The sequence below is a fragment of the Ursus americanus genome, chromosome 1 (genome assembly GCF_024610735.1).
Source record: "Ursus americanus isolate L20-20 chromosome 1, mUrsAme1.1.p, whole genome shotgun sequence".
Taxonomy (NCBI): Eukaryota; Metazoa; Chordata; class Mammalia; order Carnivora; family Ursidae; genus Ursus; species Ursus americanus.
The window spans coordinates 72,909,103-72,921,846 of NC_142127.1; the positions used below are offsets into that span (position 1 = coordinate 72,909,103).

The 12,744-nt window shown below is 42.8% G+C and overlaps 1 protein-coding gene across 1 annotated transcript in view; it reads right to left on the reverse strand.

Moving 5' to 3' along the window:
• Nucleotides 1-1,009: 1,009 nt before the first annotated feature.
• SATB2 (SATB homeobox 2) overlaps nucleotides 1,010-12,744 on the reverse strand; it is a 217,613-nt gene continuing 205,878 nt past the window's right edge. The window contains exon 11 of the mRNA XM_045806409.1: nucleotides 1,010-1,128. Within this exon, the coding sequence (XP_045662365.1) occupies nucleotides 1,027-1,128 (102 nt within the window). The 3' untranslated portion in view covers nucleotides 1,010-1,026. The remainder of the gene's footprint in view (nucleotides 1,129-12,744) is intronic.

Genomic DNA, 12,744 nt, shown 5'->3' on the forward strand with positions numbered 1-12,744 from the left:
AGGGGTTGTGATAGAAGAGGTTGAGTAGAGTCAAGTGATGAGAGTAATAAAGATTTTTTAAATTTTAAAGTTGATTTGGTACATTTGGGTTGAAGATTTAAGATTTTTTAAAAACCTGCAATAATAAAGAATGAATGAACCAGGCACCTGAGAGTTGAACCTAATTCTCTGCTGTTTGAACCTCAGGCTTATTGTACACATCCCACTCCCCCAAACAGAGTGGCTTTAAGGAGGCAAGCAGGAGAGATTTTACATCCTTTCTCCTAAAACTGGCTGCTAACGATCTGGTTCTTTTTCTTCACTCTTGTCCTGACAATCTCATCCTCTTTCTTCAACTGACACCTGTGCTCAGAGGATCTCCACCCAGAGGTTCTTCCGTGAGATTGAGCCCCATCCATGTAACTGCTTCCTCGGCCTCTAGCTCCACTTGGGGGTCCCACAGACCATCAAATGGAACAGCCCCAAACCAAGCTCCTGACCATCTTCCCGGGGCAACTCCTCCTTCCCTGTCCTACATCTCCGGGAAGATCAACATCACCCAATCTAGAACTCTGGAGATACCAGGATCCCTCTCACACTCCACTTCTCACACCACATACAGCCAGTCACCGAGATCAGCGGATTCTAGGTCCTTATCATCTCTCACTTCCATCCTCGCCCTTTACCGCGAATACTAACTTAGTTCAGGCTTTCATTATCCTCACAAGGATTATTGTATAGTCTCTCACTGGTTGTGCTGCCCCCAGTTCTGTCTGGGGGATCTTTATAAAATGAAAATGTGCACATTACTCCACCCTTCCACCCAAATTGGCTTAAAACCTCTTTGTGGCTCCACATCACATGATGGTGTATGGTTGAGCCTCTGTAATATGGCCTTGATGAGCCTTTCTGATCTAGACGTCATCTTACCTCTCACCAAGACTCTTCTGTTGCTTCCTCTGCTCCAGCCAATAAGCTATATAGAGTTTCTCAGTGGGTAGGGTTGTTTCATCCATCCATCCATCCATCCAGAGGGTAAGGCTCTCGCTAACACATCCCTCTGTAATCCAAGATGCCACTTCTGCCCCCAGCACCAAATGAGTTAGGTCTTGGAGAGGCCGTACTCCAGAATGGAACTCTGCCAAGCAGCTGGAATGGGAGACATAACAAAAGAGAAAAACTTGGCCAATATTGAAACTGCTTACTAAGAAATCCCACCTAGTACATCAACCCACAGAAGGTCTCAGTTGTTCTTTAATTTTAGTGTGAGAGAGTATTGGTCAGACCCTCATGATTTCTTATCTGGGCCAGAAAAACACCCTCTGAAGTGTCTCATCTTCAGTCCTTCTCCCGATCCATTCTTCATACTGCTGTCTACCACCTCCCCAAACCTCAACTAGGTTCCCCTCACACTCCAGCTTAGATGTCCTCAGTAGCTCCTCATCATCTCCTTGGTTCCCGAGAATGTCTGCCCATCTCCCAAAGCAGTATGCGGCACACTCAACAACTTCCTGTTGAACGTAAGTATACCAGCAACTCGAAGATTGATCCAACTAAATGCTTCATTTGTTTCTTCTTTTTTCTCAAAGATTTTATTTATTTATTTATTTATTTGAGAGAGAGGGCACACAAGCAGAGGGAGGGGCAGAGGGACAAGCAGACTCCCCACTGAGTGGGGATCCTCTCACGGGGCTCAATCCCAGGACCCCAAGATTACAACCTGAGCCAAAGTCAGACACCCAACCGACTGAGCCACCCAGGGGCTCCCTAAATGCTTAATTTTTAAGTGAGAATAGACAGATTTAAAACAACAACAAACATCAGCCAGTCAGAGTCCATGACTCTGTGACATGTGTTTAGGGTCCGTGGTTGAGTTGCAAGCATTGCCTCTTTGCTTCTCCCACGTTTCAGCTGCAGGAAATGGCTGAAAAACTATAGGCTGTGGATGGCACGGACGTGGTTCAAATGCTGGCCCTTGCATCTCTGTGTGATCATATACAAATGCTTTACTCTCTGTGAGCCTTGGTTCCTCGTCTGTAAGTGGAGATCGTAATTCCTATATCATAGATCAGGTGGTAAGTATGCCCTTTTCAAAGGAAACCTAATTCACTTCTCTAGTAACACAACATGGCTGCCCATTCTGATTACTTACCTCAAATTTAAAAGGCACTACGGTCACTTTCTGTTTAAAGACTATTGTTAAAATGAAATAAGCAAAAATAACAACAAACAGGTTTAGCCCACAGCTGGAAGTGAGATTCTGAGGCTTTGAAGGACAGGCTGGTTTTTGAATTGTTTGTGTTTCCCTCTCGTGCGCAGATGTTGGGTTGTGAGTGGCTGGCTGAAATGGATGCTATAGAGAAATCATGTGACGGAAGGGGTGGACTCCAAGGGAAGGAAAACCTTGTTTTTAATTCTTTTAAATTCCTAAGGTCAGCTTCAAACAGGGAGTTGGAATAACCTAGCCAAATTGGCAGTGACTAGGAAGTGACCCAAGCCAGGTAGCAAATTACCAGCTAATAGAACCGAGTCACCTTGTCGCAAGCCCCAGCTGAGTTGCAGGTTTGTCTGCCTGCACTGACAACGCAGTGCACAGTGTGTCCTCAGAGGGACCACCTCCCCCAGAGGCCACCTCCGGTTTAGGGTTCGGATGGAAGGTATTTAGATAAACTAATAATTGCACAGGGATGTGGTTTGCTCTGGAGAAGTCAAAACTGTGTTTAAATGTCTGACATTCCTGGTGTCGCTAATAATTGTAACCTCTGCTTCAATAAAACATACAAATAATGTTACTGAAACATTTCCAATCACAAGGTATTATTTTTGGTCTAAAACAGATGCAGCCCTCGGTGCTTAAAAGGAGGATGTCTGCATGGATTTACCTCTGCTTGAAGGGAAACAAAACTAATGGAACTTTGGCCAAGGCCCCAAATGTGAGAAGCATCTATTCGAGCAAAGGTAGCTTTGCAGCGTGACAGAGGAGCCATTCCGAGCACGAATAAGCACCACATTGGGAGACCTGCTGAAGGTGCTGGAAGGAATCTAAGCCAGCAGTTTGAAGGAAAACGAGCTGGCATTTTTGGACACTTAGTTGGCAGGCTGGGTATTAACATGGATTCTCTCATTTAATCCTCCCAGCATCCCCACTTTGCAAATGATGCCATTGAAACCCAGATAGGCTAAATAATGGATTCAAAGACACCCCCATATTAAGTACAGAATTGGGATTTGACCCCAAGGCTGTCTATACAGAAAGCCCAGCTCTTTCCCACTCGATCCTACAGCCTCCCTCAGGAACTTTAAGAGCTAACCCCAAACAAATGGGGACCTGGAGTCAGACTGCCAGGTTTCACATCTGCCCTCCATCATTTGCTATCTCTGTGACCACGGCATTTAACCTCTCTGCCCTTCAGTTTCCTCGTGATAAAATAGGAGAGAATACTTGTACCTGCCTAATAGTACCGTTAGGCAAATGAAAAAGGTGGTAAAGATACAAGGCTCAGTGCTATGCTTCTAGCATTCAGACATCAAGCCATTAGGCCAGCAAACTTCAGCCCAGCCTGCTAGGGAAGGCCGTTGGGTTAGCCCAGAGACCCATCTGCCGAGTCCAACAGAGGACCCAACCTGCCACTAATTACCCTGCAGACAGCCATGGTTAAAAGCCAAATGCTGGGCCGCAGCAAGACAGTAGGTAGGCATCTCCCAAGGCCCACCGAGGCCTGTCCTGACTCCCCACATGCCACAAAACTCTTAGTTGCAGCAACACTCATGTCTTTCGTATTTCACATCGCGCTGGAGTACACCAGTAAAGATCTGCTGGGCACATGTGGAAAACATTAGCTGTTATGTGGATTCGGGCAAAAGGTAGTTAGTATCCAAATAAATCAGATTGATGCTTTATCTTACAACCATTAAAGCAAAGCCTGAACTCAACATGTTCTGGCTGTGGACAAGGCTTAATATAAAAAAACAATCACCCCAACGGGAAAGAACTAAAGTCTTTAGGTATGGTAGTGCTTTCTCCTCCGCCAAAAATTCATGTACACCAGTGTTATACAAGTTAATATCTTGCATGGGATATATTAAACAAAGATAAGGTACACGGCAATTGTACGGAATTATGAAAAATTAGGCAGTGGGTAAAAGAAATTCTTCCTTTTTTAAGTTAATCATTAACATTTCTCCAGGAAACAAACAACTGAGACTATTGTCTTATTTCCAAAGGTTGCCCAGGGGTGAGCAAAAAAGCTAATTTCATTAGATGCAATACATAATCCAAGGGTGGCCATACAATCATTGCATGCATATGTGCCTGACCATAAAAATACCTCAAGGACTAGGAAGTTTCAAAGCAAATGTAAAAATAGGATACACAAGGACATTTTCACACAGTGTTGAAACACGCACATGCTTCAATAAAAGGCACAAATAATGTATTCATTGTTTAAATACAGCCAACTGGCCATTATTCCAATCCATGTCAGGTGTTAGGAAGGCAGAAACTGACTTCCTCTTCAATCCTGTTTCTGGACGCTTAGAACAAGAAGCAGAGAAACCGTGAAAATGATACGTCATACCAAGCAATCAAGTAAAGCAGCAAAGGGGGGGGAAGTCAGAATGTTAAGTTCTTAAGTAACCAAGAATTTGAAAAGAGCAATCTCTCCATATTTATTCTCAAAGTTATAGTCAATAAAGTTACAAGTGACCAGTTTTTCACCACTAAATGTAATTAAATTCCATTAAATTTCCCAACAATGCGTTCAAGGCTCCATAATGTAGGGAAGGCACTCAACAGAGTGCCTGACACACACAAGCACTCGGGATTCTTCTCAACTCCTGGGTCCCCTCTCCCCGGGATTGATCTGAACAACAATGTTTGGCCTATATTCTTCTGGGTCTTCTGGGTTTTTTGGATGTTTCTTCATTGGAAGCAAACATGAAAGGAAGGGGGTTGCCTCCCTGGGATAAATCCTTGAAAAGCAAATCCTGTTCAGTCATGAGCAGACACAACTCATGCTCATGGACTGTGACCACTTTCATTTGTTGAGGCTCCCACGGTAATCGAAGTGCCAGAACAGGATTACAAAATGTATAGTGAATTGTAGATATTTACCCTTTGCAAATGTACATTGTGGACATAAAAAATGCAATACAGTGTGCTCTTCACAATATGACAAGAAATTGTCATTTTAAGAAATTGAGATTTTGGGGCGCCTGGGTGGCACAGCGGTTGGGTGTCTGCCTTCAGCTCAGGGTGTGATCCCGGCGTTATGGGATCGAGCCCCTACTCCTCCGCTAGGAGCCTGCTTCTTCCTCTCCCACTTCCCCTGCTTGTGTTCCCTCTCTCGCTGGCTGTCTCTCTCTCTGTCGAATAAATAAATAAAATCTTTTTTAAAAAAAAGAAATTGAAATTTTAAGAAATTGAAATATATGGCCCCGTGGTTGGAGAGACAGTTAAATTTTTCCCATGCCTGTTGGCCTCTCTCAAGTGCCAGAACTGTACATAGAGCCTCAGAGAGCCACCCAGTCTACATATGAGGACCCCTGGTGTGTGGGGGTGAATTATGTCGTTCCATAAAAAACATTAAAAACATACCTTGAAGCCCTAACCCCCAATCCGTCAGAACATGACCTTATTTGGAAATAAGGTCTTTACAGAGTTAATCAGGTTAAAATGAAGTCTGACGGGTGGGCCCTAACCCAGTGGGCCTGGTAGCCTTATAAAAGGGGGAAATTTGGACACGGAGACAGACACACACAGGGGGAAGACAATACGAAGAGACACCGGGAGCACGCCACGTGAAGCCAGAGGATTGGGGTGATGTATTTAACAAGCCACAGAGCTCCAAAGATTGCTAGCGGGCAAACCATCAGAAGCAAGGAAGAGGCCAGGGAGGATTCCCCATTGGTTTCAGAAGGAGCATGGCCCCTGCCAACGCCTTGATTTCAGATGTCCAGCTTCCAGAACTATAAAACAACAAATTTCTGTTGTTTAAGCCACTGTGTGTGTGTGTGTGTGTGTGTGTGTGTGTGTGTGTGTGTAACTTTGTTCAGCAGCCCCCAGAAACTATACGTGTGGGGATGGCAGGCCTGCCTGGCGGCTCTCCCAGCCTCCCGCCCCTGCTTTGCTACTGAGCTCGGGATCCTCGCCCTCAGACACGTGAAGCAGCACGTGAGAGGATCGGTCGATAACCAACCCGACTTCAGCAGCTAGACTGGAATCGTCTGCAGTGTTATGACACCTGCTGTGCACACGAGGAGAAAGCGCAGCTCGGGGGCATATTTTTGTACCTTACAGAATAAAATTCCAAAAGGAAAACAAGGAAAGGAGGGAACCATCCTCTGCTGTATGCCCACTTTAGTCACAAGGTTATAAATTGTCATTCGGTAGGTCTTCGACCTTCCCGTGATGATCACACTAAGCAGTTTTCTAAGGTGAAAAATGTTCATGTGGAGAATGTGGTCAGAATGCAGAAAGACACACAGCCACCTCCCAACCTATGCCGAATTAGTATGTTAAGCCAATCAGTTAGAGTAGATTCGAGTATACATTCAGTTCTTCTGGTTTTTTCTTTTCGAATAATTCTTACATCTCCTTTTCCCTTGAACCTCCTCTGGCCTCGAATGAGTCCCTGGATCTGATATCATAATGATTATAATGACAGTGATAAGAGCTGCTATGTATCGAATGCCACCCACCGTGCCAAATCTTTCATGTGCTTCCCTTCATTTAAGCCTCACAGCGGTCTTTTGAAGTATGGACTATGATTTTTGCAGATGAAGAACCAAAATCAGAAGGTATCAGTCATTCGCTCAAGATAAGAAGGTGAACAAACAGCAGGGGCAGAGATGAGCCCGGGGTTGTTGATCTAAAGACCCCCTACTCTTACACAGTGCACAACCCCTCCCCTGCTAGACAGTTCCACCTCCCATGTCATTAGATAAGGCTAAATGCTGTGACAAGGATGCTCGGGGGCTTCCCGTTTGGACAGACAGCTCTCATCCTCAACCGGTCAACCTGGAGGTCTGAGCTCTCCATGAAATGCCAACAAAAATTCCAATTATCGTTTGGTGGTATTCATCCTCTCTCCACTGAGTTAAAGTACTTCATTTTTAAACTCTTAGTGAGCCAGTCAAGGTTATTTACAACATCATTTGATAATTTATATATACTTAAAAGCACCCAGGGAGTTGGTTTTGACTTCAGGCCAGCTGTAGCTATTAATTAATAAAGCTGCCATGCTCCTATATGATAAAGGGCTCAACATAAAATTTACAACAAACGCACAGTTGCCCAACAAATATCTTACATTTCCAGGTCTCTGCTGATTCATGACATCAGGGCCAAATTTGGGCCTATTTAACTCTGTTGCACAGAAATAGTCCATCTATTGGCAGTATAACCTGCTGGGAGGTTCGTTACGTGGGAACAAACAGTCCAACAGAACCACAGGAACACCTGCCATTGGCTGAGTGCCTACTCGACCAACGTGCCAGACCCAGTACTGGACATTCTGTGTAAACACCAACCGTAGGTCTCTCACTTTACACATGGAGGACCTGGTGCCTGGAGGAGATCAGAACTTGCCGGTGGCCTCACGGCACTAGAATTTCAGCAGAGGACTTTCTTTTTTTTTTTTTTTTAATGATTTTTTATTATATTATGTTAGTCACCATACAGTACATCCCCGGTTTCCGATGTAAGGCTCAATGATTCATTAGTTGTGTATAACACCCAGTGCACCATGCAATACGTGCCCTCCTTACTACCCATCACCGGTCTATCCCATTCCCCCACCCCCCTCCCCTCTGAAGTCCTCAATTTGTTTCTCATAGTCCATAGTCTCTCATGGTTCATTCCCCCTTCTGATTACCCCCCCTTTCTTTATCCCTTTCTTCCCCTACCGATCATCCTAGTTCTTATGTTCCATAGATGAGAGAAATCATATGATAGTTGTCTTTCTCTGCTTGACTTATTTCACTTAGCATTATCTCCTCCAGTGCCATCCATGTTGTAGCAAATGTTGAGAACTCGTTCTTTCTGATAGCTGAGTAATATTCCATTGTATATATGGACCACAACTTCTTAATCCAGTCATCTGTTGAAGGGCATCTTGGCTCCTTCCACGATTTAGCTATTGTGGACATTGCTGCTATGAACATTGGGGTGCATATGGCCCTTCTCTTCACTACGTCTGTATCTTTGGGGTAAATACCCAGTAGTGCAATGGCTGGATCATAGGGTAGCTCAATTTTTAACTTTTTAAGGGACCTCCACACTGTTTTCCACAGTGGCTATACCAACTTGCATTCCCACCAACAATGTAGGAGGGATCCCCTTTCTCCACATCCTCTCCAACAATTGTTGTTTCTTGCCTTGTCTATTTTTGCCATTCTAACTGGCGTAAGGTGGTATCTCAGTGTGGTTTTGATTTGAATTTCCTTGATGGCTAATGATTTTGAACATTTTTTCATGTGTCTGTTAGCCATTTGTATGTCTTCATTGGAAAAATGTCTGTTCATATCTTCTGCCCATTTTTTGATTTGTTTATTTGTTTCTCGTGTATTGAGTTTGAGAAGTTCTTTGTAGATCTTGGATACCAGTCCTTTATCTGTAGTGTCATTTGCAAATATATTCTCCCATTCCGTGGGCTGCCTCTTAGTTTTTCTGACTGTTTCCTTGGCTGTGCAGAAACTTTTAATCTTGATGAAGTCCCATAAATTCATTTTATCTTTTGTTTCTCTTGCCTTTGGGGATGTGTCATGAAAAAGGTTGCTTTGGCCGATGTCGTAGAGGTTGTTGCCTATGTTCTCCTCTAGAATTTTGATGGATTCCTGTCTCACATAGAGGTCTTTCATCCATTTGGAGTTTATTTTTGTGTATGGTGTGGTCAAGGTTCATTCTCTTGCATGTAGCTGTCCAATTTTCCCAGCACCATTTATTGAAGAGACTGTCTTTTTCCCACCGGATGTTTTTTCCTGCTTTATCAAATATTAGTTGCCCAAAGAGCCGAGGGTCCATTTCTGGGCTCTCTATTCTGTTCCATTGGTCTATGTGTCTGTTTTTGTGCCAGTACCATGCTGTCTTTGTGATCACAGCTTTGTAGTACAGCTCGAAATCCGGCATTGTGATGCCCCCAGCTTTGTTTTTCCTTTTCAACAGTTCCTTGGAGATTCGGGGCCTTTTCTGTTTCCATACAAATTTAAGGACTGTTTGTTCCAGTTCTTTGAAAAATGTCCTCGGTATTTTGATCGGGATAGCATTGAAAGTGTAGATTGCTCTGGGTAGCATGGACATTTTAACTATGTTAATTCTTCCGATCCATGAGCATGGAATATCTTTCCATCTTTTTATGTCTTCCTCAATGTCTTTCAAGAGTGATTTATAGTTTCTAGAATATAGGTCCTTTACGTCTCTGGTTAAGTTAATTCCAAGGTAACATATGGTTTTTGGTGCTATTGTAAATGGGATGGATTCCCTAATTTCTCTTTCTTCGGTCTCGATATTCGTGTATAGAAATGCAACTGATTTCTGAGCATTGATTTTGTATCCCGCCATGTTACTGAATTGCTCTATAACTTCTAATAGTTTGGGAGTGGCTTCTTTTGGGTTTTCCATATCGAGGGTCATGTCATCTGCAAAGAGAGACATTTTGACTTCTTCTTTGCCGATTTGAATACCTTTGATCCCTTTTTGTCGTCTTATTGCTGTTGCAAGGACTTCTAGTACTATGTTGAATAATAGTGGCGAGAGTGGGCATCCTTGTCGTGTTCCTGATCTTAAGGGAAAGGCTTCCAGCTTTTCCCCATTGAGAATAATATTTGCAGTAGGCTTTTCATAGATGGCTTTTATGAGATTGAGAAATGTACCTTCTATTCCTACACTCTGAAGGGTTTTAATCAGGAAAGGATGCTGTATTTTGTCAAATGCTTTTTCGGCATCGATTGAGAGGATCATATGGTTCCTGAGTCTTTTCTTGTTGATATGATGTATCACGCTGATTGATTTGCGAATATTGAACCACGCTTGCATCCCAGGTATGAATCCCACTTGATCGTGATGGATAATCCTTTTAATGTACTGTTGGATTCTATTAGCAAGTATCTTGTTGAGGATTTTGGCGTCCATATTCATTAGGGAAATCGGTCTGTAATTCTCCTTTTTGATGGGGTCTTTGCCTGGTTTGGGGATCAAGGTAATATTGGCCTCATAGAATGAGTTTGGTAGCTTTCCTTCTGTTTCTATTTTTTGAAATAGCTTTAGGAGAATAGGTATTATTTCTTCTTTGAATGTTTGGTAGAATTCCCCAGGAAAACCGTCCGGGCCTGGAGTTTTGTTATTTGGAAGGTTGTTTATCACTGACTCAATTTCATCATAATTAATTGGCCTGTTTAAGGAATCAATTTCTTCCGGTTTCAATCTTGGTAGTTTATAGGTTTCCAGGAAGGATTCCATCTCTTCCAGATTGCTTGGTTTATTGGCATATAGCTGTTGATAAAAATTTCTAATAATCCTTCCAATTTCAATGGTGCTTGTTGTGACCTCTCCTTTTTCGTTCATAATTTTAATAATCTGGGTCCTTTCTCTTTTCTTTTGGATAAGTCTTGCCAGTGGTCTGTCAATTTTATTGATTCTCTCAAAGAACCAGCTTCTAGTCCTGTTGATCTGTTCTACTGTACTTCTGGTTTCTGCTTGATTGATTTCAGCTCTAATTTTGGTCAACTGCTTCCTCGTGCGTGGATTAGGCCTGTCCCTCTGTTGCTGTTCCAGCTTCTTGAGGTGAGAATATAAAAACTGCATTTTAGATTTTTCTATTCTTTTGAGTGAGGCTTGGATGGCTATGTATTTCCCCCTTAGGACTGCCTTTGCAGTATCCCATAGGTTTTGGACTGTTGTATTTTCATTCTCATTGGTCTCCATAAATTGTTTAATTTGATTTTTGATTTCCTGGTTTATCGAATCATTCCTGAGCAGGATGGTTCTTAGTCTCCAAGTGTTTGAGTTTCTTCCAAATTTTTCCTTGTGGTTGAGTTCCAATTTCAGAGCGTTGTGGTCTGAGAATATGCAGGGGATAATTTCAATCTTTTGGTATTGGTTGAGACCTGTTTTGTGTCCCAGAACATGGTCTATTCTTGAGAATGTTCCATGGGCATTAGAATAGAATGAGTATTCTTTGGTTCTGGGGTGTAGTGTTCTATATATATCTATGAGGTCCAACTCGTCGAGTATGGCATTCAAAGCCTTTGATTCTTTGCTTAGTCTTTGCCAGGGTGTTCTGTCTATTTCTGATAGTGGAGTGTTGAGGTCCCCTAGTATTAATGTATTTTTATCTATATGTGTCTTTATTCTGGTTAAGAGTTGGCTTTTGTTTCTTGCTGCTCCCCTGTTGGGGGCATATATATTTATAATTGTCATATCCACTTGTTGAATACTTCCCTTAAGAATAATATAGTGCCCTTCTGTGTCTCTAACTATAGTCTGTAGTTTAAAATCCAATTTATCTGATATGAGAATTGCTACCCCAGCTTTCTTTTGAGGTCCATTTGCGTGAAAGATGGTACTCCATCCCCTTACTCTCAGTCTGAATGCATCTTTGGGTTCGAAATGAGTCTCTTGTAGACAGCAAATGGATGGGTCATTTCTTTTTATCCAATCTGCAACCCTGTGGCCTTTTATGGGATGGTTCAAACCATTTACATTAAGACTGATTACTGATAGATATGATTTTAATGTTGCCATGTTGCCAGTAAAGTCTTTGTATTGGCTGTGACTTTCTGTTCTGTATCACTCTTGGGGCCTTTTTACTTTTATAGAACCCCCCGTAATATCTCCTGTAGGGCTGGTTTCGTGGTTACAAAATTGGTTAGTGACTGGCGATTCTGAAATGTCTTTATTTCTCCATCAATTCTGAATGACAGCCTTGCTGGATAAAGGATCCTTGGCTGCATGTTTTTCTCTGAAAGAGCTTTAAATATGCTCCCCCAACCCTTTCTCTCATTCCAGGTCTGTGTAGACAGGTCTGACGTAATTCTGATGCCTTTGCCTTGGTACGTGAGAAATTTCTTTGCCCTGGCCGCTTTCAATACTGTATCCTTGCATCTAATATTTGCGAAATGCACTATGACGTGACGTGGCGTAGGTTTGTCGTGGTTGAGCTTGGGAGGGGTCCTCTCTGCCTCTTGGACACGAATGTTTGTTTCCCTCGCTAGATTAGGGAAGTTTTCAGCTACAATTTGTTCAAATATCTCTTCTAGACCTCTGTTTTTCTCCACCCCCTCGGGGATGCCGATGATTCTAACATTGGATCGTTTCGTTGAGTCAGTAATCTCCCGTAGCCAACATTCGTGGGCGTGGATTTTTTTAAGACCATCTTCTATTTTTATTTTTTCCTCTATTAACCCATCCTCCAATTCACTAACCCTTTCCTCTGCTTCAGTGACCCTGGCCGTAGAGCCTCTAGTTTTGCCTGCATTTGGCTCATAGAATTTTTAATTTCTGTCAGATTCGTTCTCATTTCTGTCCTTAGGGATTCTATATTCTCAGTAACCTTTTCGTTAATAGTTTTTTCAATTCTACTCATCATTTTGACCATCGTTACTCTGAATTCCATTTCTGATACTTTGGTTACATCCATATCCATTATTTCTGTGGCAGAGGCCACAGACTCACTGTCTTTTCTTTGCTGGGGGGGGGGGGCTTCTCCTTCTTGTCATTCTGATGAGAAGAGGTTGCGGAGTTGTCCAGAGCCCAAATTATTGACTGGG